The sequence below is a fragment of the Pogoniulus pusillus genome, chromosome 8 (assembly GCF_015220805.1).
Source record: "Pogoniulus pusillus isolate bPogPus1 chromosome 8, bPogPus1.pri, whole genome shotgun sequence".
In the NCBI taxonomy this organism is placed as follows: domain Eukaryota; kingdom Metazoa; phylum Chordata; class Aves; order Piciformes; family Lybiidae; genus Pogoniulus; species Pogoniulus pusillus.
In genome coordinates, this window is record NC_087271.1 from 23,142 (window position 1) to 50,038 (window position 26,897).

A 26,897-nucleotide genomic window follows, 5' to 3' on the forward strand; every position below is an offset into this window, starting at 1 on the left:
AAAAGGATGTTAAATCCACCCCGACACAGGCACACAAAAGCCTCTGCAGGCAGCACAGCCTCGGCCCCTAGCCCAGCCCCTGCTCAGCTGCCCTGGCACCGCTGCCTCTGGGGCTCCACTGCCATCAGCCCAGAGCCAAGCTGCAAAGGCTGCACTGCACCAGCACCAACTGCACTGTGGCACAGGCTGCTGGCACAGCTGCCTCTCTGCCCAAGCACAGCCCTGAGCACCAAGTGGCACAGCTGCACAAGTGACCTGCTTTGGCCAGCACAGCAACGAGGCCCAGGCAGCTCTGCCTTCTGGCTGCCACCTCCTGCACAGTGCCCCCAGAGTGCCCCTGAGGGGAACAGCTCCCCGAGGGAGACCTTAGCTGCAGCAGCACTGCCCAGCAGCCTCTCCAGGGCAGAGGCCTCTCCCCACACCTGAACACCCCCTTCAGTTTTCACTCCCTCACACCCTGAGCTTCTCCTCTGCAACCATCAGCACACTGAAAGGCCTAAGAGAAGGCTTTAAGCAAGGCTGGCACTTGGCACCAACTCACCACAGAGACATTTCTGCCCCCACAGCCACAGGAAATCCATTTCTGAACCAGCTGCAAGCAGCAATTGCATTTCAAACAGCTCCACGGCCTGGTACCAAAGCATCCCACCCTGCCAGGGCTTGGGGCTGAGGCTGAGTGCAGATCTGCAGCTGGGCTGGGGCAAAGCAGTTCAGCTCCCTGCAAAAAGAGAGAACAAACACAGCAGAGAACTCTCACCCAGGCACAAACAACAGAGACAGAAAGAGGGAGGCAACCTCCAGAGGACCCCAGGCCAACTTAGATGCCCACAATGCCCCTTCTGATGCCCCTGAACCCTGCTGCATGACCCCAGGCCCATTTTACCTGTCCCCAGACCCTTTTGAGGGCCCCCAGGCTCACTGCAGATGAGCCCAGAAGCCTCTAGCACAGCCCCAGACCTTTTTAGAGACCCCAGAACCCCTCTACACACTCACAGATCTCCCTTAGATGCCTCCAGACCCACTTTAGATCCAGCCCCACCGCTTTAGATGCCCCCAGACCACTTCACATGTCCCCAAAAGACCTCTTGATACTCACAGACCCATTTTAGATACCCCCAGATCCCCTTTGGCCCCCTCAGAATCCCCTTAGGAGCACCCAGATGGCCTTTAGCCGCCTCCAAAGCCCCTTCAGACGCCACTCAAGCCCCTCAGCAGCACCTGGCAGCAAGCAGCACCTTGCCAGGTCCCTCTCAACTCCTTCAGGACCCTGCAGAGGTACCCTTGGAGCACCAAAGGGCTTCCCCCAGAGACCCCCAGACACCTCTGTATGACCCCAGAACCCTTTAGATGCCCTCAGATCCCACTTTGATACCCCCACACTCACCTCACATGTACACAGACCCCTGCACAGGCTTACAGACCCTTTCTGGGGAGCCCAGAACCCCTCCAGATGCTCCCAGACTCCCTACACAAGCACCCAGATCCTCTGTGTCACCCCCAAAGGCCTCTGCACACCCCCAGACTGCCCTGACACCCCGCAGGGGGCATGGCTGCAGGTCCCAGGCCCTCAGGGGACACTGAAACACAGAGCAAGACCTCCCCAAACCCTGGGGCACCCCAAACTCGACACCTCACAGCTCCACAGACGAGCCCAGATACTGTGAGGGCTTTGCAGAGAGCCCCAAACCTCACTGAGAGCATCCCCAGCTCCTCTGGGATCCTCCAGACACCCCCAGGAGCCCCCAGGGGAAGACTGAGAGGCCTCACAGCCCCCTCGGGTACCCACAAACCCCATTCTGATGCCCCCAGACCCCTTCAGATGCCCCCAAAAGGCCTTTCGATAGCCCCCAGACCCCCTTGTCGCTCCCAAAACCCCTTCAGACGCCCCCGGATCACCTGCAGGGGCCGGCAGGGCAGTGGCTGGCAGGTCCAGGCTTGGACACTGAACACCAGAGGGGCACAGCCCCAAATCCTCAGCTCCCCAAGCCCCGAGACTGCACAGCAGAGCCCACGGACTGTGGGGACCCCACAGAGACCCCTAAAGAGCTCACCGAGAGCCACTCAGATCCCGCCCGAATCCTGCGGCGCCCACAGAGGCCACACAGCTCCAGAGACACTGCCCAGCTCCTCTGGGACCATCGGAGCCCACAGGGGACACCCAGAGGCTTACAGGCGCCTCCATGCGCCCCGCAGCCCTCGGGACGCTGCCAGACCCACTCCAGGGGCCCGCACAGCCCCTCCCGAGGGGCGGCAACGCTGAGCGGCCTGGGAAGCAGCTCCGCCGGGCCCCGCTCAGAGCGACACAGAAAACTCACCACGCACTAAGGACAATCCCTGCGGCACTGCTACGGACACTCACCGGCACTGCAAAGCCCTCCTCGGCCCGGCCCGGCCCGGCCCCGCTGCCGCTCCACGCCGCTGCCGCCGCAGCCTTCCCCCCGCAGGCCTCTCAGCACGGCCCCGGCCCCGCATGCGTAACGAGGCGGCAGAGCAGGACGCATGCGCCAGCTCCGCCCCCCGCACAGCGACCCAACGCATGCGCGCAGCGCTCACTGCTGCCACCCTGTGCTTAACTGCCGGCACTGCAGCTCCCTGGGGACCGTGCTCGCTGCTGCCACCCTGTGCTTAACTGCCGGCACTGCAGCTCCCTGGGGACAGTGCTCGCTGCTGCCACCCTGTGTTTAATTATCGACACTGCAGCTCCCTGGGGACCGTGCTCCCGGCTGCCACCCTGTGTTTAATTGTCGGCACTGCAGCTCCCTGGAGACCGTGCTCGCTGCTGCCACCCTGTGTTTAATTGTTGGCACTGCAGTTCGCTGGGGACCGTGCTCGCTGCTGCCACCCTGTGTTTAATTGTTGGCACTGCAGTTCGCTGGGGACCGTGCTCCATAGCAACGAGCCGCGACACGGCGCATGCGCGATTCTCTATAGCAACGGGGGCGGGGCCGCGAACCCCCATAGCAACGGGGGGCGGTGCCGCGGCACGGCGCATGCGCGAAACTCCATAGCAACCGGGGGCGGCGCCGCGAACCCGCATAGCAACGGGGGGCGGGGCCGCGGCACGGCGCATGCGCGAAACTCCATAGCAACCGGGGGCGGCGCCGCGAACCCCCATAGCAACGGGGGGCGGGGCCGCGGCACGGCGCATGCGCGAAACTCCATAGCAACCGGGGGCGGCACCGCGAACCCCCATAGCAACGGGGGGCGGGGCCGCGGCAAGGCGCATGCGCGGAACTCCAGAGCAACCGGGGGCGGAGCTGCGAACCCGCATAGCAACGGGGGGCGGGGCCGCGGCACGGCGCATGCGCGAAACTCCATAGCAACCGGGGGCGCGCCGCGAACCCGCATAGCAACGGGGGGCGGGGCCGCGGCACGGCGCATGCGCGAAACTCCATAGCAACCGGGGGCGGCGCCGCGAACCCGCATAGCAACGGGGGGCGGGGCCGCGGCACGGCGCATGCGCGAAACTCCATAGCAACCGGGGGCGGCGCCGCGAACCCGCATAGCAACGGGGGGCGGGGCCGCGGCACGGCGCATGCGCGAAACTCCATAGCAACCGGGGGCGGCGCCGCGAACCCGCATAGCAACGGGGGGCGGGGCCGCGGCACGGCGCATGCGCGAAACTCCATAGCAACCGGGGGCGGCGCCGCGAACCCGCATAGCAACGGGGGGGCGGGGCCGCGGCACGGCGCATGCGCGAAACTCCATAGCAACCGGGGGCGGCGCCGCGAACCCCCATAGCAACGGGGGGCGGGGCCGCGGCACGGCGCATGCGCGAAACTCCATAGCAACCGGGGGCGGCGCCGCGAACCCGCATAGCAACGGGGGGCGGGGCCGCGGCACGGCGCATGCGCGAAACTCCATAGCAACCGGGGGCGGCGCCGCGAACCTCCATAGCAACGGGGGGCGGGGCCGCGGCACGGCGCATGCGCGAAACTCCATAGCAACCGGGGGCGGCGCCGCGAACCCGCATAGCAACGGGGGGCGGGGCCGCGGCACGGCGCATGCGCGAAACTCCATAGCAACCGGGGGCGGTGCCGCGAACCCGCATAGCAACGGGGGGCGGGGCCGCGGCACGGCGCATGCGCGAAACTCCATAGCAACCGGGGGCGGCGCCGCGAACCCCCATAGCAACGGGGGGCGGGGCCGCGGCACGGCGCATGCGCGAAACTCCATAGCAACCTGGGGCGGCGCCGCGAACCCGCATAGCAACGGGGGGCGGGGCCGCGGCACGGCGCATGCGCGAAACTCCATAGCAACCGGGGGCGGCGCCGCGAACCCGCATAGCAACGGGGGGCGGGGCCGCGGCACGGCGCATGCGCGAAACTCCATAGCAACCGGGGGCGGCGCCGCGAACCCGCATAGCAACGGGGGGCGGGGCCGCGGCACGGCGCATGCGCGAAACTCCATAGCAACCGGGGGCGGCGCCGCGAACCCCCATAGCAACGGGGGGCGGGGCCGCGGCACGGCGCATGCGCGAAACTCCATAGCAACCGGGGGCGGCACCGCGAACCCCCATAGCAACGGGGGGCGGGGCCGCGGATCGGCGCATGCGCGAAACTCCATAGCAACCGGGGGCGGTGCCGCGAACCCCCATAGCAACGGGGGGCGGGGCCGCGGATCGGCGCATGCGCGAAACTCCATAGCAACCGGGGGCGGCACCGCGAACCCGCATAGCAACGGGGGGCGGGGCCGCGGCACGGCGCATGCGCGAAATTCCATAGCAACCGGGGGCGGCACCGCGAACCTCCATAGCAACCGGGGGCGGGGCCGCGAACCCCCATAGCAACGGGGGGCGGGGCCGCGGCACGGCGCATGCGCGATACTCCATAGCAACCGAGGGCGGTGCCGCGAACCCCCATAGCAACGGGGGGCGGGGCCGCGGATCGGCGCATGCGCGAAACTCCATAGCAACCGGGGGCGGCGCCGCGAACCCCCATAGCAACGGGGGGCGGGGCCGCGGCACGGCGCATGCGCGAAACTCCATAGCAACCGGGGGCGGCGCCGCGAACCCGCATAGCAACGGGGGGCGGGGCCGCGGCACGGCGCATGCGCGAAACTCCATAGCAACCGGGGGCGGCGCCGCGAACCCGCATAGCAACGGGGGGCGGGGCCGCGGATCGGCGCATGCGCGAAACTCCATAGCAACCGGGGGCGGCGCCGCGAACCCGCATAGCAACGGGGGGCGGGGCCGCGGCACGGCGCATGCGCGAAACTCCATAGCAACCGGGGGCGGCGCCGCGAACCCCCATAGCAACGGGGGGCGGGGCCGCGGCACGGCGCATGCGCGAAACTCCATAGCAACCGGGGGCGGCACCGCGAACCCCCATAGCAACGGGGGGCGGGGCCGCGGATCGGCGCATGCGCGAAACTCCATAGCAACCGGGGGCGGTGCCGCGAACCCGCATAGCAACGGGGGGCGGGGCCGCGGATCGGCGCATGCGCGAAACTCCATAGCAACCGGGGGCGGCACCGCGAACCCGCATAGCAACGGGGGGCGGGGCCGCGGCACGGCGCATGCGCGAAATTCCATAGCAACCGGGGGCGGCACCGCGAACCTCCATAGCAACGGGGGCGGGGCCGCCGATCGGCGCATGCGCGAAACTCCATAGCAACCGGGGGCGGGGCCGCGAACCCCCATAGCAACGGGGGCGGGGCTGCGGCACGGCGCATGCGCGATACTCCATAGCAACCGAGGGCGGTGCCGCGAACCCCCATAGCAACGGGGGGCGGGGCCGCGGATCGGCGCATGCGCGAAACTCCATAGCAACCGGGGGCGGCGCCGCGAACCCGCATAGCAACGGGGGCGGGGCCGCGGCACGGCGCATTCGTAAAGGTCCCTATCAATAATACGCCCCCGGAGCACCGCCCCGCCCCCGGTGCCTGCCGCTTTTAACTCCTCACTCCAATACTTACAAATCCAAACCAGTTCTCAGCTCTCCCTCCCACCTCTCACCTTCCCCTCCTCTCCTCCCCTCCCCTCAGCTTTCAGCCACTTCAATCGTGCACGGCCTTTAGAGACGAGGCAGGAAAACGGGCGACCGCCGCGGCTGAGGAAATGCAGTGTGGACAAGCAAACACACGGTGGCAGCACTCAGCACCGGCGCCACACCGCAGCCGCTACACAACTGCAGTACCCACGAGCAAACACAGGAGGGCAGCACACACAACCGAGAGCGCCTCTGCGCCCGGCCGGGGGCAGCGCCTTCAGCCCAGCGCCGCTCTGCCTATTGCCTTTGCCAACAGCACACCGCACGCAAGGCACAGCCCACGCTCTGCCACTCCTACACACTCAGTTTATAGGCACAGCTCTCAACTCCAGCTGGGGCTACTCAGCACTTCCTTGATCTACTCTGGAGGGATTTACAGACAGCAGAGGAGACACAGGGGGAGCTGCTGCCACCAGAATTAAGGCCGTTCTGCAGCAGCTAGAGGAAAAACACAGCTCTTCTGCCAGATGAGGGCCACAAAGAGGAGCAGAGGACTGCAGCACCTCTCCTGGGAAGCAGGACTGAAAGAACTGGGGCTGTGGAGGCTGCAGAAGAGAAGGCAGAGCTTCGAGCTACGCTGCAGTATCTGAAAGGGACCTGCAGCAAAGCTGGAGGACTGTCTAAAAGGGCCTGTGCTGATACTCTGTGCATTTAAAAGGATTGCAGTGAAGCTGCTCCAAGAAAAACTTTAGAGACTGAAGAAATCAAAAACCAAACTGCCACATTCCCTCACACAACTTCCTACATGACCTCAGCAAACCCCTTTCACTTCACATCGCTTCTGACACCCACTCTGGGAGCTGGACACTCCTTCTCTCCCTGAAGCCGGGAGAAAGATCTGGTGAACGTGGCAGCACGTGGCAGAGGGTCAAGACTTAAGCAGACACCTGATTGCTATCACAGCTCAGAAACGACTGAGACACATGCCCTCCTCCCAAACCTAGCAGTTAGGAAGTGCTACAGCTGCACCAGATCACACTGGGATCTGCTTCTTGCACAGCATGCAGCAGATTCTGGTCCATAGCTCAGAGAGGATTGCTTAGCTACTGCTGTTTATAAACACGAACCAAAAACAACCACAACAACAAAGGCTCAGAGCTGGAAACAGTTCTCAGCAGTGCAGCAAAATCCCTTTCTTTTATTCCATAGAGAGGTGCTGCAGTGACCTCAGGGGTTTTTAAGTCAAAAGCTGCTTGCTGGAATCACAGAATCAGTCAGGGTCAGAAGGGACCACAAGGACCTCGTTCCAGAGACACTTCACACTAGCCCGAGCCAAAACTAGAACGGTAGGAAAAAAGGCAAATCACAAAACACAGGACTGCCTTAACTGTCCTACATTGTAACTAGCAGCACCAAGTCCCAATCAATTCAGAGCCTTGGCACTGTTTCTCCTTGAAGATTTTAACCCTGGACACAAAGGAGTCCTGCTCTCAGCCATGGGATTACAATAAAAGTGACTCAAATGACTCAAAAGGGTAACACAAATGCCTTTTCCTGACCAATCTCTCTACATGTTCCTATGATGCTCCACTAACTCCCTCCTTCAGAGTGGCTAACAGTCTCCAACAGACACTGCACCAGCAGCTACCTTGAAGATCTGTAACCAGCTGAGGGAAGGGCTGTAAAACAAATTCACCTCCTTCAGAAAGCTTCTCATCAGTTACACAGAGCAGTCAGAGCCTGCTTCCATTCACATCTTTCTTTATCAGGTTCCACTGTGGAGTCAGAACACTTAAAGTTCACTTAGTCACAGGTTAAGTCGACTCTGCTGTTGGTATCCAACCCCATGCTGCTGGCTGAAGCAAAGTATTCCAGGGCTTGAAGTTGAGACTGCAACACGAGAGACCTCCTGTGCCAAGTGCTGCTTTGGGTTTCTGGGGTTGGGGTCAGGAGGGGATGGGTGGCAGGTGGCTGACTCCTGCTTTCTGCAAACAGAAACAGGCTAAGGTAATTGTGCACTGCAGGATCTCATTTTGTATTTACCTCTTGATCTCAACCCAGAGGGTTTTTCCTTGGCTGTGTTACTTTTGCCTCACTTCTGTGTTGGAGGGAAACAGGAGGCTAACCCATTACAGCACTGCAAGTTGTTCAGGCACTGGGAAAACAATTCAACAGGCCCCTGCGTTCCAGGAGGTTTATCAAGTAGCCTGCCAACATTTTCAGGTGCTAAAGAACTAATGAACATTCCATTTAGGAAACAGCTCCCTCAGCTCATAGCAAGCAAACATTCCCCACTGTCACTAATCCTAGGAGCTGACAAAAGACTTCATTGAATGGTTTAGGTTGGAAGGGACCTCAAGGATCATCCAGTCCCAACCCTCTGCTCTAGGCAGGGATACCTCCCACTGCAACAGGCTGCTCAGGGCCTCATCCAACCTCAATTCATATTCATTTACACCAAAGCTGAGAAAATAGAAAGGTCTGGGGCAGTTGTTTGGCTTTGGCATCAAACCAATGCACAACAGGTAGAATGGGACTTCTTGGGGAAACTAAACTGTCTTTAGCTATGAGGCTGAGAAAGACTTTTCCTATCTCTTCAGCCTTCATTTCACCTGACTCTGTGTTCAGCTGGGCTGTGTTAGGAGCAGTTCACCACATGCAGCAAGGCCAAGGGGCACTACCTTGATCTCGCTGGCAATGACCAATTCAAAACTCTCCAAACAGGGTCACAGAGTTGTTACCTGCAAAGCTCTTTCAGTCGCACTTGCTCTTTGTTTATCTGTTAAAGACAACCAAGAGAACATCCATGGGTTGGGGTTTTCCCCCCCCATCAATTTCTGAGGGGCCTGGAGTTACAGGCAAGCCCAAACCACCCTAACGCAAACCAAAAGGTCCTCTCTCGTGATGACAATGACCAACAAATGACTGCCTTCAATAAATAAGCGACTTGGGAAATTCCAGAGAGTACTTTTGCTAAACAAGTTAGTCTCTTTTCTTTTCCATCAGGTCTTTCTGTTGAAGCTCAGCACCTGAAAGCTCTGTACCTCTTCCCTGCCCTCCTGCCGCTGCCCTCCACCTTTCCCCGGGCAGCCCCTGCCGTCCTGCCCCCACTCTCTGCCTTCCCCCGGGCAGTCTCTGCTGCTTTCCTCCTCCTCCTCCTCTCCACTCTACGTTACCAGCTCCTGCTCCATTACCAGTTCCATTACCAGCTGCTGCTGCTGGTCCGTTACCAGCTCCAGTTAGTGCTCCTGCTCCATCTTTGCCTCCATCGCAGAACCCAGAGCAAAACCCTCGAGGATCCAACCTCCTAGAGAAACCTCAGCCTCAGTAGCAACACAGACTTAGCACCCGTGAGCTAAGGGGGATGTTGCAGTGGGTCAGTAGCCCAGCCCTAAGGTGGCCCTAGCTAGCCAGGGGGCCAGCCAGGCCCCCCAGCCTTTGAAACCCTCCACCACGCACCCGGTGCTCACCCGTGCGCACTCACCTGGGATGCCAGGCGGAGGATCCCTTGGCCCGCAATGGGCCCAGCTTGGGGCTGGGCTCCTCCTGCTCTGCTTATAAAGGGCACTGAGCAGGGAGGGCAAAGTGGCCACAGCTGGGGTGGGAGGAGACTTCAATTGACCTCCCCTTTTTAAGCTGCCCCAGGAGAGGCAGAAGCCTTTGGCTGATCCCCTTTGCGGGGGTAGGTTGGCTGTGTCCTTTGTGGGGTGGTGTTTTGGCTGTGTGCTTTGTGGGGTGCTTTTGCTTTTCTCTAAGCCACTCCTCCCCTTTGCTCTGCTTGGGATTTCTGTTCCTCCTTGGTATGCTGTGCTTAAAACTGTGCTTGAAGTTGTGCTGTTTCCTTCATGAGATAGGTTTGCTTTTGTGCTTCCTGCCTTGCTCCTCTCTTGTTTTCACCTGTTGGGGGCCAGAATCTGCCTTCCTCTTGTTGCAGCCTGGCAGCAAGAGTCAGAGTCCCTACAGCATCTCGTTGCCTCCTTTGCCCTTTGCTTGCTGCGACAGCACAGCTCTGGCCTCTGGTGTGGCTCTCGTTATTGTGGGGGAGAGAGAAGAGAGGAGGTGGGGAGGGAGAGAAAAATGGGGGAGGGTGAGGAGAAGAGGGGTGGGAAAAGAGAGGAGGTGGGGGGGTGAAGAGAGGAGAGGTGGGAAAAGAGAGGAGGTGGGGGGGTGAAGAGAGGAGGGGTGGGAAAAGAGAGGAGGTGGGAGGGTGAAGAGAGGAGGGGTGGGAAAAGAGAGGAGGTGGGAGGGTGAAGAGAGGAGGGGTGGGAAAAGAGAGGAGGTGGGAGGGTGAAGAGAGGAGGGGTGGGAAAAGAGAGGAGGTGGGGGGGTGAAGAGAGGAGGGGTGGGAAAAGAGAGGAGGTGGGGGGGTGAAGAGAGGAGGGGTGGGAAAAGAGAGGAGGTGGGGGGGTGAAGAGAGGAGGGGTGGGAAAAGAGAGGAGGTGGGGGGGTGAAGAGAGGAGGGGTGGGAAAAGAGAGGAGGTGGGGGGGTGAAGAGAGGAGGGGTGGGAAAAGAGAGGAGGTGGGGGGGTGAAGAGAGGAGGGGTGGGAAAAGAGAGGAGGTGGGGGGGTGAAGAGAGGAGGGGTGGGAAAAGAGAGGAGGTGGGGGGGTGAAGAGAGGAGGGGTGGGAAAAGAGAGGAGGTGGGGGGGTGAAGAGAGGAGGGGTGGGAAAAGAGAGGAGGTGGGGGGGTGAAGAGAGGAGGGGTGGGAAAAGAGAGGAGGTGGGGGGGTGAAGAGAGGAGGGGTGGGAAAAGAGAGGAGGTGGGGGGTGAAGAGAGGAGGGGTGGGAAAAGAGAGGAGGTGGGGGGGTGAAGAGAGGAGGGGTGGGAAAAGAGAGGAGGGGGGGGGTGAAGAGAGGAGGGGTGGGAAAAGAGAGGAGGGGTGGGAAAAGAGAGGAGGGGTGGGAAAAGAGAGGAGGGGTGGGAAAAGAGAGGAGGGGTGGGAAAAGAGAGGAGGGGTGGGAAAAGAGAGGAGGGGTGGGAAAAGAGAGGAGGGGTGGGAAAAGAGAGGAGGGGTGGGAAAAGAGAGGAGGGGTGGGAAAAGAGAGGAGGGGTGGGAAAAGAGAGGAGGGGTGGGAAAAGAGAGGAGGGGTGGGAAAAGAGAGGAGGGGTGGGAAAAGAGAGGAGGGGTGGGAAAAGAGAGGAGGGGTGGGAAAAGAGAGGAGGGGTGGGAAAAGAGAGGAGGTGGGGGGGTGAAGAGAGGAGGGGTGGGAAAAGAGAGGAGGTGGAGGGGTGGGAAAAGAGAGGAGGTGGAGGGGTGGGAAAAGAGAGGAGGTGGGGGGGTGGGAAAAGAGAGGAGGTGGGGGGTGAAGAGGGGAGGGGTGGGAAAGGAGAGGAGGTGGAGGGGTGGGAAAAGAGAGGAGGTGGGGGGTGAAGAGGGGAGGGGTGGGAAAGGAGAGGAGGTGGGGGGGTGAAGAGGGGAGGGGTGGGAGAAGAGAGGAGGTGGGGGGTGAAGAGGGGAGGGGTGGGAAAAGAGAGGAGGTGGGGGGGTGAAGAGAGGAGGGGTGGGAAAGGAGAGGAGGTGGGGGGGTGAAGAGAGGAGGGGTGGGAAGAGAGGAGGTGGGGGGGTGAAGAGAGGAGGGGTGGGAGAAGAGAGGAGGTGGGGGGGTGAAGAGAGGAGGGGTGGGAAAAGAGAGGAGGTGGGGGGGTGAAGAGAGGAGGGGTGGGAAAAGAGAGGAGGTGGGGGGGTGAAGAGAGGAGGGGTGGGAAAAGAGAGGAGGGGTGGGGGGTGAAGAGAGGAGGGGTGGGAAAAGAGAGGAGGTGGGGGGGTGAAGAGAGGAGGGGTGGGAAAAGAGAGGAGGTGGGGGGGTGAAGAGAGGGGGGTGGGAAAAGAGAGGAGGTGGGGGGGTGAAGAGAGGAGGGGTGGGAGAAGAGAGGAGGTGGGGGGGTGAAGAGAGGAGGGGTGGGAGAAGAGAGGAGGTGGGGGGGTGAAGAGAGGAGGGGTGGGAGAAGAGAGGAGGTGGGGGGGTGAAGAGAGGAGGGGTGGGAGAAGAGAGGAGGTGGGGGGGTGAAGAGAGGAGGGGTGGGAAAAGAGAGGAGGTGGGGGGGTGAAGAGAGGAGGGGTGGGAAAAGAGAGGAGGTGGAGGGGGGGAAGAAAGGACTGGGGGAGGGGGAAACGGTGGGGGTGCAAGAGAGGAGGGGGCTGGAAAGAAGAGAGAGAGGCCTGGGGATGTTTAGTCTGGGGAAGAGAAGGGATCTCCTTAACGTCTATACATTGCCGAGGGGCAGGGGTCAGCACCAAGGTGCCAGCTGCTGCTTGGTGGTGCTCAGCACTAGGACAAGTAACAACAGACAGAAGCTGCTCCGCCTCACCAGCAGCAGAGATTTCTTGGCTGGGAGGCTGACAGAGGACTGGGACAGACTGAAACCAAAACATTGCTCAGAACACAAAAGAACCTCTGAAGCGATGGCAAAAAGCTCAAGGAAAAGAGGTTGGATTTTCATGATTCTGTCCCTTAAAATACATCAGACTAACAGCAGAGTGAAAAATGTGACATTCCTGCAGGTGGAACAGTTAGAACTGTGGCAGACATGATTGGCTGTTTTAATCCAGAAGTTCATTTGGTTTAAGCCTAGTTCTAAATAGTGACAATAGATACACTAGGCACAGCATAGCAACAAGCTTACATCAAAGCATTTCTAAAGCCTCTGCAACTAAGTCCTTGACTGACAAGAGCATCACCTCACTGAATAAGCAATGAACTCTACCATTACAGCAGCCTTGGCCTCATAGATGACTCTCTTGCTTCGTTGCAGAAGTCCATCACCAGCCTGTGCCTGCAATGTCAAATGGAACCATGTCAAAACTGCTGACACTTTGCAGTTATGATCCCAACAGTTCATTCTTCAGACCTCCCAACCCTTAAGTCCCTTAAGAAGGAAGTGAAAAGCAATTGCTCTTGCATTTCATGCTGCCCAGACGCTCCCAGCTCCTCCAGTAAGGCTAAGCATTCCAACAGGCTCATGCCAAACTCTCCCACAGTTGTTTGAGACCATCACAGCAAACTAACAGCAAGTTGCTGCTCTGCTCTCAGACCACAGAGGCTGCCTAGGGAGTCGCCGTCCCTGCAGCTGCTCAAGAAAAGCCTGGATGAGGCACTTAGTGCCATGGCCTAGCTGACTGGAGAGGGCTGGGGCTAGGTTGGGCTGGATGAGCTTGGAGGTCTCTTCCAACCTGGCTGATTCCATGATTCTAAGTGTACAAATACCCCAGCTGTGTGCTTTGAACCTTGTCAATAAGCTTTCTGCAGAGACTGAATGATAAGAAACAGGTTGGTTGTAGTTACTAACAACCTTTGCCTGGATACCAACATTAATATTGGTTATTAATTGTGCATCACTCATAACGCACCCATTCCATGGCTCTTGGAGTTCCCACAGTGAGAACAGCAAAGGATGGCACACCCCAAGCACTCCTCACCACGTATTCACTGCCAGCACCCAGCACGGGAAGACAGCCAGGACAGGAAGATAAATCACACGGCGTAACAATCGGAGCCACCGCAGCTAAGGGGGGAAAAACCAAACACCAACCAATATATCTCAAGCCACAACAAAGACTTACTTCAGCAGCACCATCCAAGATATCCTTCATGAACTTAACCATGTCCTCTGTCTTCTCCAGGTGTCTGTCTGGCAGCAAACACTGCTGGTTGGAGGCATTCAAGGCGACGGTAGTACGGATGGTCAGCTCGCTGGCAATGGAAAGCAGATGGGTTACAGGTTTGAAGAGCCACAGTGTAAAACACTGCAAAGCAAAGAATTCCTACAGCATGTCAGAGGGCGCTCAGTGAGCTTCTCCCTGTGTGTGCTCCCTTAAAGGCAAGAGGGGAAGGGGGAAGAGAATGGTACAAAAAGGCTTCTCAGCAGTACTTTGTCCCCTCACATCCGTGCAGGCAACGCGATGGAAGCTTACTGCATTTCATTTTCCAGCAGTCCTGGCTCACCGGAGAGGTCCCAGGAGACTGGAAAATGGCCAACGTGGTCCCCATCCACAAAAAGGGTCGGATGGAGGAACCTGGGAACTACAGACCTGTCAGCCTGACCTCAGTGCCAGGGAAACTGATGGAGCAGGTTCTCTTGGGGCCAATAACTGCGCACCTGAGGGATGGCAAAGATCTCAGGTCCAGCCAGCATGGGTTTAGGAAGGGCAGATCCTGCCTTTCTAACCTGATCTCCTTCTATGATCAGGTGACCCGCTTGGTGGATGTGGGGAGGCCTGTGGATGTGGTCTATCTGGACTTCAGCAAGGCCTTTGACACTGTCCCCCACAGCAAACTGCTGGCTAAGCTGTCAGCCCGCGGCTTGGATGGTAACACTCTGTGCTGGGTTAGGAACTGGCTGGAGGGCCGGACCCAGAGAGTGGTGGTGAATGGTGCCACATCCAGCTGGCGGCCAGTCACTAGTGGTGTCCCTCAGGGATCAGTGCTGGGCCCCATCCTCTTTAACATCTTCATAGATGATCTGGATGAGGGCATCGAGTCAGTCATCAGCAAGTTTGCAGATGACACTAAGCTGGGGGCAGATGTGACTGAGCTGGAGGGCAGAAGGGCTCTGCAGCGGGACCTTGACCGCCTGTACAGATGGGCAGAGGCCAATGGGATGGGGTTCAATAGCTCAAAGTGCAGGGTGCTGCACTTTGGCCACAACAACCCCATGCAGAGATACAGGCTGGGGTCGGAGTGGCTGGAGAGCAGCCAGACAGAGAGGGATCTGGGGGTACTGATTGATACCCGCCTGAACATGAGCCAGCAGTGTGCCCAGGTGGCCAAGAGAGCCAGTGGCATCCTGGCCTGCATCAGGAGTGGTGTGGTCAGCAGGAGCAGGGAGGTCATTCTGCCCCTGTACTCTGCACTGGTCAGACCACACCTCGAGTACTGCGTTCAGTTCTGGGCCCCCCAGTTTAGGAAGGACACTGAGATGCTTGAGCGTGTCCAGAGAAGGGCGACGAGGCTGGTGAGAGGCCTCGAGCACAAGCCCTACGAGGAGAGGCTGAGGGAGCTGGGGTTGTTTAGCCTGGAGAAGAGGAGGCTCAGGGGTGACCTTATTGCTGTCTACAACTACCTGAAGGGTGGTTGTGGCCAGGAGGAGGTTGCTCTCTTCTCTCAGGTGGCCAGCTCCAGAACAAGAGGACACAGCCTCAGGCTGCGCCAGGGGAAATTTCGGCTCGAGGTGAGGAGAAAGTTCTTCACTGAGATAGTCATTAGGCACTGGAATGGGCTGCCTGGGGAGGTGGTGGAGTCGTCGTCCCTGGGGCAGTTCAAGGCAAGGTTGGATGTGGCACTTGGTGCCATGGTCTAGCCTTGGGCACTGTGGTAAAGGGTTGGACTTGATGATCTGTGAGGTCTCTTCCAACCTTGGTGATACTGTGATACCCCCACAGGTAGCTCATGACTTCCCCAGCAGCAAGAGATCACAGACAGGAACCTTGCACATGAAACGTACTACTAAGGTAACACAGGAAGTCTTTCAGCATGCAAAGGCAAAAGCACAACCCAAAACATTCCACATGGCCACAGTCCAGCTGAAGAACGAAAAACTGCTGGAACCAGTTCAGAGCAGGACCACGAGGATGAGCCAAGGGCTGGAGCACTTCTAAGAGGATAGGCTGAGGGAGCTGGGGCTGCTCAGCCTGAAGGGGACAAGACTCCAGGGAGACTTTAAAGCTACCTCCCAGTACCTGAAGGGAACCTGCAGCAGGAAGGCTGCAGAGGGACTTTTTCCATAAGGGTGTCTAAAGACAGGGCAAGGGGAATGGTTTGAAGCTGAGGGAGAGCAGGGCTGCTTAGAGTGGATCTGAGGAAGAAGTTCTTCAGCATGAGAGTACTTTGGCTTGCAGAGACAGAAACACTGTAATGCCTGTTCATGAATTTACAGCCAAGGTCACAAGCGTGCTTCTGTCAGCAATTACTGCTTCTATGCCCACCAATCACACAGTAGTGTGTCCTTTGTGAACAAACAGCATCTGAGGCCAGCTGCACCAAGTATTCAGCGACAAAACAAAGCAAATCAACAAAACAAATCTCCTACTTACCCAGCCAAAAAAGCAAACACTTCTCTGCCAGAGAAACAGGCAGAAACATCTCAGCAGACAGACAGAAGAGCTTGCACAGGAGAAGCAGGTGAAGAAGGTCTCCTTTTTGGCACCTATAAAGCACCAGATCACTCACATCACTTTAACTTCAAATGAGAGACAGCTGCTTTTAGATTCACTGCATTCAGGTGTTCATCTAGAGACAGCCCACAGAAATCCAGAACTTGTGCTCCCTGAGTCCCCGTGAAGCTCCTAGAATCTTCCAGAGCACAAGCACAGGATGTTGTGCATGCTTTGATCACCCAGAGAAAACTTACAGAGCTGACATCTTCAACTCTGGTTTTTCCCTTCCTTCACTCCAAAGGCCAGAGAAGAAGTAGTCAACTGCAAATGCCAAGCAACTTCACTCCCGAATGATGCATTTGAAGACAATGACCATTAAGGGCAAATGTCAAGCATCTTGTTAACCTACTCCAATGTGCCTTGTCTGTACTGAGTGCAGCCAGCATCCTTCATGCACTTCATGCTGCTTCTCTGAGGGAGCTCAGTTGTATGCCTCTCTTAAAGAAAGCATCAAGAATGAAATGGGACTCTCCTGAAATCAGAAGCACAGGCAATGCATAACCATTCTTTACAGCCCCAGTTACAAACTGACATAACTTTGAATGTGCCTAATGCCCTGCAGAGTTAACTAAGGAAAACCTAAGTTACAGCTGTAATAGAGAAGTCAATTTAACAGAGGCCACATTTAATAGAGGGATGAGATTGAACAAGGCCAAGGGCAGGGTTCTGCACTTTGGCCACAACAACCCCGAGCAGCACTGCAGGCTGGGGACAGAGTGGCTGAGAGCAGCCAGGCAGAGAGGGCCCTGGGGGTGCTGGCAGAGAGGAGCTGAAGAGGAGGCAGCAGTGCCCAGGTGGGCAGCAGAGCCAATGGCATCCTGGGCTGGCTCAGGAGCAGTGTGGGCAGCAGGACAAGGGAGGTTCTTCTGCCCTTGTGCTCAGCACTGCTCAGGCCACACTTTGAGTACTGTGTCCAGTTGTGGGCTCCTCAATTCAGGAGAAATGTTGAGGTGCTGGAAGGTGTCCAGAGAAGGGCAGCAAGGCTGGGGAGGGGCCTGGAACACAAACCCTATGAGGAGAGGCTGAGGGAGCTGGGGGTGTGCAGCCTGCAGAAGAGGAGGCTCAGGGCAGAGCTCATTGCTATCTGCAGCTCCCTGCAGGGAGGCTGTAGCCAGCTGGGGTTGGGCTCTGCTGCCAGGCAGCCAGCACCAGAACAAGGGGACACAGTCTCAAGTTGTGCCAGGGCACCCAGGAAAGGGAAGAGCTCTTCATCATACTGTTTTCAGTTCATTAACACCAGATACAAGAGCAGAAAGAATATTCAACCAAGGATTTACTCACTCCATTAGCAAACTGTTCATGTGGTCATTCCCATCCATGTGGCCAAACTGGAAATCCCTGCAAGAGAAGCAGTGAAAGACAGAATGGTGGACAAGAAAACTGAACAATCATTTCCAGTGAAGGGTCTTTCTTAAACACTTTTCCTGTAACTAAGGAGATACTAAGCAATACAATCAGAAACCAGACAGTGTACAGGACAGTCAGCACCTCAGAACACGTTCAGTTAATGGAATAGTCTTGTTAAATTTCAGCATATGAATACTAAAACAGGCACTGTAGCATTTTTCATGCAGAAAACAAACCAATTCCTGCTGGTTTAGGCAGGCTAATGCAGAATGCTATTGACCATGGTACCATGTTGTGCCTACCTGTGAAAACTATCCCCATAATCTCTGGCAACTTCCTGAGTGACAGATTTTAGTCTGGAGGGAACAGAAAGTTAGCTCTGAAAAACTGCTATATTCTCTCTCAAAACACAAAGAATAAACACTACAGTAAGCAGCACACAGTAACTCCTCAGCAAGATGGACCAAAAAACACCTTGCTTGGTGTCTAAGGGTTGAAAGGCTGACTCCTAGAGTCTCAGACATTCAGGCTGCTTCGCTCCGTCCACTGACTCCTCAAGAGGCAGCACTGCGGCTGAAGACAATCCAAAGCAGCCTGGGAAAACAGCCTACACTGCACTGAAAATCCTTTCTTAGTCCACATGTGCAGTCAGAAAGGGACAGAAGAAGGTCTTCTTCCTCTCAGTCTCTTCAGCAAACTACAGTCCGACTGAAATGCCCCTCCTTAATATAAGTTCCATAGACAGTGAATATGTAAGGCATCACTCAAGTTGTTTTTAATGCAACTGAGCTGAGGAACAGTCACTTCCTTAAGCTCACTGAGCTCATCTCAAAGGCATCAGAACTCCTTTGCTCCTGTTTGTGCTTTAAAGGTGACCCAGAGGCTTTAGAAAGCCACGTGATCATTGTTTGCTCCTGTGACCTCATTACCAAATGGCAGAGGAGCAACACAGGAGCTCCCATCACCTCCTTCAGCTTGCAGTGTGCTACAACAGAGTCACAGGCTGAAGTTCTAAGCCAGGCAACATCCACAAGTCATAAGCCAGGGAACATCCACAAGTTCACTCACTCACCCTGGCATCTCTTCAGATCTAACAAACTTCCCCAAGTTCTCTACATCATATCAGCAAACTTCTCCCACACTGTCACCAACACTCAGTTCTGTTCCTGGTATGTTCCACTGAAGAGTTTTTATCATCAATGACTGCAATAGCCACAAGTTTTCCTAAAATAAGGAATAAAATACTTGAAACCATTTAAAAAGGAAACATGCATTCCCAGCTGGAAAGTATTCCGACTTAGAAGATGAGCCTGCAGTGTGAGTGCAGCCCAGACAGCAGCCCTGTGCTGGGCTCCAGCAAGAGCAGTGTGGGCAGCAGGGCAAGGGAGGGGATTCTGCCCCTTGCCTCTGCTCTCCTCACACCCCACCTGCAGTCCTGGGGGCAGTTCTGGAGCCCCCAGCACAAGAAGGACATGGAAGTGTTGGAGCCAGTGCAGAGGAGGCCACCAAGATGCTGAGAGGGCTGCAGCAGCTCTGCTCTGAGGACAGGCTGAGAGAGCAGGAGCTCTGCAGCCTGGAGAAGGAAACCTTGGTGTGGCCTTCCAGTATCTGAAGGGGACCTACAGGAAGACTGGGGAAGGACTATTGACAGGGTCTTGTAATGACAGGGTAAGGGAGAATGGGTTTAAACTGGCAGAGGGGAGATTCAAACTAGATGTTAGGAAAGGGTTCTTTCCAGCGAGGGGGGTCAAACACTGGTGCAGGTTGCCCAGGGAGCTTGTGGATGCTCCATCCATGGAGGTGTTCAAGGCCAGGTTGAACGAGGCCTTGAGCAGCCTGTCCTAGTGGGAGGTGTCCCTGCCTATGGCTGGGGCTTGGAACTGGATGGGCTTTGAGGTCCCTTCCAACCTAAACCATTCTGTGATTCCATGATAAAAACTACAGAGCAGATCTACCTCAAAGTTACCTGAACCCATCAGATACAAGACATAAACCCATCCAGACTTAAGACTTCTCAGTTCCCTGTAGGCACTGCAAGAGTTGATAGGTAGTTTATGCAAATCCTAAACTGCTCTCAAATTAAAAGGCCTACTCATTTTTTTGTGTGTGACTACTACAGGGTTAGACATACTCATTTTTTCTGTTGAGGAAAGGACTGGTGCAGGCTTTGGATGAGGCTTCTGTCAGTAGAGCAGGTCTCACCAACACCAAACACAGACTGGCACTGTCCATCTTAACTGTAAATAATTTCAGGGGCTTGAAAAGTTACTTCTTAGTGCTCCTCAGTTGTTACTCCTGTTCCGTAGAAGAGATGGCAAAGACTTTAGTGGCAGCAGCAGCTCACCTCTGTCTCCAAGTTCATGAAGTGTAAAGCCATCCACATGAAGATACCCTTGAAATCTTGCTCTGTTTATCCAGGATGACAAATCACCATCTTCACACTCTGACAACAAAAGAGAAAGCAAGCAAGCAAGCAGAATGTGTTCTTCTGTTGCTGCTGTGAGGTGGGCAATAACATTTATTTCAGCCTAGAGAAGCCTATTTTTAACCCTCTACTGTTTCCAGACAAGGTCTCTCACCTTTCCAGAAATGTCACTCCTAAGCTGCTAAAGCAATTTGCAGCTGTTGAACAAAAAGTGTATTAGAGCACAGCATGCAGTGCTGATTGGCTGATTAGTTTCACCCAAACCAAGGACAAACAATCCTCTCCCAGCAGGGAATGTGACATGGGAAGGGAACTGTGACTGACAGCACTTTCCTGCCCAATGGTAAGCTGCACATAAAACAATATCCAGTCTCTTGCAGGGCCTCTGCACTGACTGGTTTACAAAAACCCTTCTAATACATTTTAAGAGAGTAAGATTTGGGCAAAGTGAATTAGGAGCCTGGATTGAAACAAGGCTTGTGTGTTTTGACAGGGGTGGCAAAAGCAGACAGGTCACACCACAAAACAGCAGTTTAAAATTGTTTCTCTTTGACAAAATTTCCTTCTCCAGGCCACTTCAAAAGTAAAACTAAATCAAATGCAGATCAAGGAGGTCACTGAGTGAACTTTTCTTTGGTGGGTGACTGGTTGCAAGGCAATAGAGCGAAGAGGAAGGCAAGCACAGCCCTTCCATGACAGCTCAAAGAATACCCTTGAGGGCCCACCTGGAGTATTTTGCTGTGGCACCACAGAGTCACCGTGTCTGGAAGCGCTCAGGAACAGCCTGGGTGAGGCACTTAGTGCCATGGTCTAGTTGAGTGGACAGGGCTGGGGGCTAGATTGGACTGGATGAGCTTGGAGCTCTCTTCCAACCTGCTTGACTCTGAGTCTATGAGTCTGCCCTGCTCCGGTGAGACCTACCTGGAGTACTGCACACAGCTACAGAACCTCCAACAGAAGAGACAAGGACCTGCTGGAGCAGGTCCAGAGGAGGGCCGCAGTGCACAGGAGCAGTGCAGTAGCCAGCTAGGGTTGGGCTCTGCTGCCAGGCAACCAGCAACAGAACAAGGGGACACAGTCTCAAGTTGTGCCAAGAGAGGTACAGGCTGGTTGTTAGGCACTTAGTGCCAGGGTCCAGTTGATTGGTTAGGGCTGGGTGCTAGGTTGGACTGGGTGATCTTGGAGGTCTCTTCCAGCCTGGCTGATTCCATGATATGGCCAATATCCACTTTTACTTACCATCAGAAACAAAGGAAGCTCCATCTTTGAAGACCACAACAGCAGGCAACTCAGGCAAGGTCACATACTGAAAGAGGGGTTTTCAGTTAGTCCAGGGAAGATGAAAAGACTCTGAAAGACACCAGCAATATTCCCATGTGGAAATGTCATTCATTCCAGTACAGTTCTCCTGGTTATTTTCTGTTATTCTTATTGTGACCTTCCAGTAGCTGAAGGGGGCCTGCAAAAGAGCTGGGCAGAGACTTTTCAGGCTACCAGGTAGGGACAGGACTAGGGGGAATGGAGCAAAGCTGGAAGCGGGGAAGATTCAGACTGGACGTGAGGAAGAAGTTGCTCAGCAGGAGAGTGGTGAGAGCCTGGAATGGGTTGCCCAGGGAGGTGGTTGAGGCCTCATCCCTGGAGGTGTTTAAGGCCAGGCTGGATGAGGCTCTGGACAGCCTGCTCTAGGGCAGGGTGTCTCTGCCCATCGCAGAGGGGTTGGAACTAGATGATCCCTGTGGTCCCTTCCAACCCTGACTGATTCTAGCATTCTAGAGGTGGTTAGTGGGAAGCTCTAGTTGGCATGAAAACCAGCTTGCTGCTTACATGACTGTGATCAAAGACTCTTAAAGGGGTCCAGCCTCCTTCCACTGCACCACTGAACAGTACTTTTGCTCAGCTGGGGCTCAAGTGCAAAAGGCAATACTCAAATTGATACAAGGCTTCTGGAAATCCAACAGTGCACTACTTGTGATGGAGCAAATTGAGATGGGAAAATGCAGGTGCCTAAAAAATAACTGATGCTAGTTCTCAAAGTCATGCATTGTCAGGCATGGAGGAGACTTTTATCTGTCCCACTTGGAGACAACAATACATGGAGAGACCTGCAGAATTCAACAGCAGCACAGATTTACATGGAGTGGCTCTGGAAGCACCAGCTGCACGTTCCATGGAGTGGCCGTGCCTGGAGGTGTTGAAGCCAAGCCTGGCTGGGGCACTTAGTGCCATGGGCTGGGTGATTGGCCAGGGCTGGGCCGGCTGAGCTTGGAAGTCTCCTCCAGCCTGTTGGATTCTAAGTTATGCATGCTTATTGTAATAAACATACAACTCCTAATGAGATACATGAGCACTCTGTGCACTCACTGCCTGACAAAGCTGATCCCCTGCTGTGCACTCATCCTTTATGTACCCACTTCAAACAAAGGTAAGAAGTTAGCTGCAGACAACAGCAGCAAGGCTGTGTGCAGAACTTGCCTTGATCAGTGCAAAGGGAAGAAAAGCTGAATTAGCTTATCCACCCCCTGCCAGCAGAGTCAAACTTCTCCTTGGAACAGCTTTCTTAGCCCACAGGCAGCAGCAGCAGTGGTTTCCCTCTCCAGGTTTACTCCAGGTAGCTGAGGGCTTTCTTTCAGGAAGCTACTCTAAGCGATGCTAAGCAGCAAGCTGGAGTTGCAGAGCAAGCAGCTTGTTTGCTTGGGGGGGAAATGACAAACTGGCTGTGCTCAGAAGAGTCACATCTCACTTGAGCAACATTTATTGCAGCTCCACGCTGAGATCAGATCCTTGGTACAAAGAAAGGAAGGGAGAAACCATAGAATCACAGAATCAAGCAGGTTGGATTGGTTGATTCCATGAGCCTCACCTGGTTGATTCTGTGATTCTGTTATTCCAACCTGCTTAATTCTATGATTCTGTTATTCCAACCTGCTTAATTCTATGATTCTGTTATTCCAACCTGCTTAATTCTATGATTCTATGATTCCAACGTGGTTAATTCTCTGATTCTATGATTCCAACCTGGTCAATTCCACCACCTCACTGGGCAACCCTTTCCAGGCTCTCACCACCCTCATGCTGAACAACTTCTTCCTAACCTCCAGCCTGAATCTCCCCATTTCCAGCTTGGTTCCATTCCCCCCAGTCCTATCGCTGCCTGACAGCCTAAAAAGTCCCTCCCCAGCTTTCTTTTAGACCCCTTGAAGGTACTGAAAGCTCACAACGAGGTCACCTGGGAGCCTTCTCCTCTCCAAACTGAACAGCCCCAACTCCCTCAGCCTCTCCTCACAACAGAGGTGCTCCAGCCCTCTGCTCATCCTCATGGCCCTGCCCTGCACACATTCAACTGCAGCCCATTTCAGACCTGATCCCTTATTCCTCTCCCCTGCTCTTCCAGGCTGGCAGGGTCATGTTCTAAGCTATTTTTTGTGCCCATAGAAGTTTCTCACTGCTTTGAAGATTGTGCAAGTCAGATGATTAAAGGTAATCCATCAAACATCTACTCCTCCTTTAAAAGAGGCACAGCTCCAAGGTCCTGACCACTTGGAGTGCTTAAGCCCCAGGACTCCAAGGGCTTAGCCAGAGTTGAGCCAAGCTCTGCCCAGTGATTTCAGTGAGATGAGGCGGCTGCAAGAGATGGCAGAATTTGTCTGCTGCTTCTCTGGCCTCCTTCCAAACTGGGTAATTGCAGTCAACACAGCTACAGTTATGGTACAGGTTCAGTTCAGCTCAGTGATTTTCATTCCCTGCCTTGCAAAGCAGCCCCCATTTTTGAGGAGCCTCTCTCTGTGCTGTGTGGGTTGCAGAGACAGCACTTTGCTCTAGTTAAACAGAGATTGCTTATGTGTAACAGTGCAGCATGCTCATGGCATTGCTCAGCATCTGCCTGCACAGCAGCAAACATGGTGCTGGGCTTGAGGAGCACAGAGTCTGATCAGTGACCTCACTGCTGGCTGCAGCTACCTGGAGGGAGGAAAAGTCCTACAGCTGTGCTGCTCAGGGACATGCTTTAGGGGTGACCTGGCAGTGCTGCCTTAAGGGCTGCCCTGGATGATTTGGAAGCTCTTCTCCAACAGCAACCACTCCATGCTTCTACTCATCTGAATAGGTGCAACTGACTGCCAGAAGGAGCACAAACTCGACACAAAGCTTTACCTGACCCAGCCTCTTCTGCCACCTGCATCTCGTGGGGGATGTTCCTCAGCATCTGCTCCTCCCGCATGAGCTGGTGCTGGGCTGAACCCTCCTGCTGCCTGGGGAATGGCCATGTTGCTCCTGCTGCTCCTTCAGCTCATTCCATGCTTGCTGGAGAGAGCTGCAGAACCCAACGGCAGCACAGATTTACATGGAGTGGCTTCGGAAGCAGCAGCTGCACGTTTGCAGCACGGGCTCCTGGCTGCAAACAGCTTGAGTGCAGGCAAATCCATCCATCCAGCTGAACACAGCTGCTCTTTTGGAAAGGTCAAGTGCTGCAAGAGACAACAAAAGGCAGAGTGCAAGCAGCACTCGGATGCTTCTCAGTTACCTGTGCTGGGCTGCCAGCTGCCGCTCCAGCTTCTGCCGGCACCGCAGAGCTGCTTCCTTCGGACAGCCTGCTCAAAGCCTGCCTTGGCCTGCACAGCACCATCACCGCACACCGCTGAGGGCTTGTACTTTCCAAGCACCTGAAGAGGACCAAGAGAAAGAGAATGAACCACTTCTTGGTAATCTAGGGTGGGAAAGATTCCCTTTCTAAAGAAGTCATTCGCTCCAACTTTACTTGGTGCTAGCAAGCAGTTGTGGCGGTGAGACACTGGAAAAGGCTGCCTAAGGAGGCTCCAAGTTAGCAGTGTTCAAAGGCAGCTGGGATGGGACCTTCAGCAACCTCATCTACTGAGAGGTGTCCCTGCCCATGGCCGGGGGTTGCAACAAGATGATCTCTAATTTTCCTTCCAAGCCAAACCATTCTATTTCTCCGAGTCAGGCCACTAGGGTCTGCTGAAGAAAGGCTGCAGAACTCCTTTCAAACGCAGCTGAAAATCTTTGCTCCAAGGCAGACTCTTGGGAGGTTAAACACTCCTCAGGAAAAAAGATGGAACAAGGGAGGAGGGAAGGGGAAAAAGGAGGGAAATGAGGGGGAAGAAAGGGAGGAAAGGGGAAAAAAGGGGAGGGGGAAGGAAAAAAGGAGACAAGAAAAGGAAAAAGAAGAGGGGAAAAAGGAGAAAAAACGTGGAAAAAGAGAAAGGGAAAGAAAGAGAGAAGGGAAGAAAGGAGAAAAGAAAGGAAAAAAGGAGAGAAGGAAAAAAAAGGAGAAAATAAGAGCACACACGCCGCTGGCGGAGCCGTAATGACTATGGGACGGAAAGCCGAGCACGCAACCTGCTCTAAGTGCGATCACAGAGCCCAGGAGGGTAGCGCTTGGAAGGGACCTGTGCAAAGCTACCAGCGCAACCCCCCTGCCACAGCAGCACCAGCGCCCAGCACATGTGGCACAGGGCCACGTGCAGACAGCGCCGCAAAGGCTACTTACGGCAGCTGCGCTAAAACGCGTCTCAGATGCGGCGCCGCTGCCGAGCAACTCACCTGCCCAAACTCCTCTGCTGCGAGAGACAAAGAACGCAGCTCTGCCGGGGAACGCGGGAGGCTTCCCTCTGGCCCGAAACGCCCTGCCCGCCGGCCTGCCTGCCTGCCGCTCTGTGCTCGCCGCCATTCCGCTGCAGCCTGCTCAGCGCCACTGCCGCTCCCTGCGGCTCCACCCGCGATGCTCCGCCCCACTCCCACTGCCGCATGCGTCCGACTGCGGAGCCCTAGCGGCCCGCCCCCCGAGCGCCGGCCCGCCCCCCGAGCGCCGGCCCGCCCCCCGAGCGCCGGCCCGCCCCCCGAGCGCCGGCCCGCCCCCCGAGCGCCGGCCCGCCCCCCGAGCGCCGGCCCGCCCCCCGAGCGCCGGCCCGCCCCCCGAGCGCCGGCCCGCCCCCCGAGCGCCGGCCCGCCCCCCGAGCGCCGGCCCGCCCCCCGAGCGCCGGCCCGCCCCCCGAGCGCCGGCCCGCCCCCCGAGCGCCGGCCCGCCCCCCGAGCGCCGGCCCGGCCCCCCTGCCTGCCGCTTTTAACTCCTCACTCCCATACTTACAAATCCAAACCAGTTCTCAGCTCTCCCTCCCACCTCTCACCTTTCCCTCCTCTCCTCCCCTCCCCTCAGCTTTCAGCCACTTCAATCGTGCACGGCCTTTAGAGACGAGGCAGGTAAACGGGGGACCGCCGCGGCTGAGGAAATGCAGTGTGGACAAGCAAACACACGGTGGCAGCACTCAGCACCGGCGCCACACCGCAGCCGCTACACAACTGCAGTACCCACGAGCAAACACCGGAGGGCAGCACACAACCGAGAGCGCCTCTGCGCGCGGCCGGGGGCAGCGCCTTCAGCCCAGCGCCGCTCTGCCTATTGCCTTTGCCAACAGCACACCGCACGCAAGGCACAGCCCACGCTCTGCCACTCCTACACACTCACTTTATAGGCACAGCTCTAAACTCCAGCTGGGGCTACTCAGGACTTCCTTCATCTACTCTTGAGGGATTTATAGACAGCAGAGGAGACACAGGGGGAGCTGCTGACACGAGAATTAAGGCCGTTTTGCAGGAGCTAGAGGAAAAACAGAGCTCATCTTCTCCTGGAGCACCTCCCACTAACGCAGTCTGCAGTGTGTTTTAATCCCCTCCAAGAATTCTCAGGCCCTTCAAACGTGCAGGGCTGCAAGCACCCTTGCAAGGGAGGCTGCCCCCACCCCTCACTCACCTGCTCCTCTGCTTCATCGTCACAGCCCTCACCCCCTGTATGGTGTCAGGGAAAGAAAGCCAGAGACAAGGACAGCTGACGGGCTCTGCTCCTTCTTCTCCACCCAAGCCAGGGACATCCTTCTGCCTAACTTTTGCACCTTTGGCACACGGCTGAGCCCCGGCTGCTTTTGTCTTCTATCGGAGCTGCCGCACAGGGCTGCAGCTCCCACCCTCTCGCATGTCCCCCAACATTTACTACCCTGACATCGCCCTGCAGGCCCTGCACTTATCACTGGCA

The 26,897-nt window shown here is 56.3% G+C and overlaps 1 protein-coding gene across 18 annotated transcripts; it reads right to left on the reverse strand.

The window, feature by feature from the left end:
• Nucleotides 1-488: 488 nt before the first annotated feature.
• LOC135177221 (uncharacterized) lies at nt 489-26,788 on the reverse strand. Of its 18 annotated transcripts, none has more exons than XR_010302986.1 (10): nt 25,412-25,653; nt 24,375-24,513; nt 21,095-21,161; nt 15,961-16,073; nt 13,531-13,621; nt 13,279-13,433; nt 12,636-12,704; nt 9,137-9,237; nt 8,672-8,709; nt 7,824-7,915 (listed from the first exon to the last, which is right to left on the reverse strand). XR_010302986.1 is itself a non-coding variant. In XM_064146860.1 (9 exons), exons 1-9 carry the CDS (start codon nt 25,615-25,617, stop codon nt 7,738-7,740), a joined length of 1,056 nt encoding a protein of 351 aa, XP_064002930.1. In that variant the 5' UTR covers nt 25,618-25,653; the 3' UTR covers nt 7,675-7,737. The 18 variants fall into 18 exon arrangements, 7 of the variants coding, with proteins under 7 accessions (XP_064002933.1, XP_064002929.1, XP_064002931.1 ...); XR_010302985.1 differs by having other exon boundaries at nt 9,125-9,237; XM_064146860.1 differs by lacking the exon at nt 9,137-9,237 and having other exon boundaries at nt 7,675-7,915.
• Nucleotides 26,789-26,897: the final 109 nt, after the last annotated feature.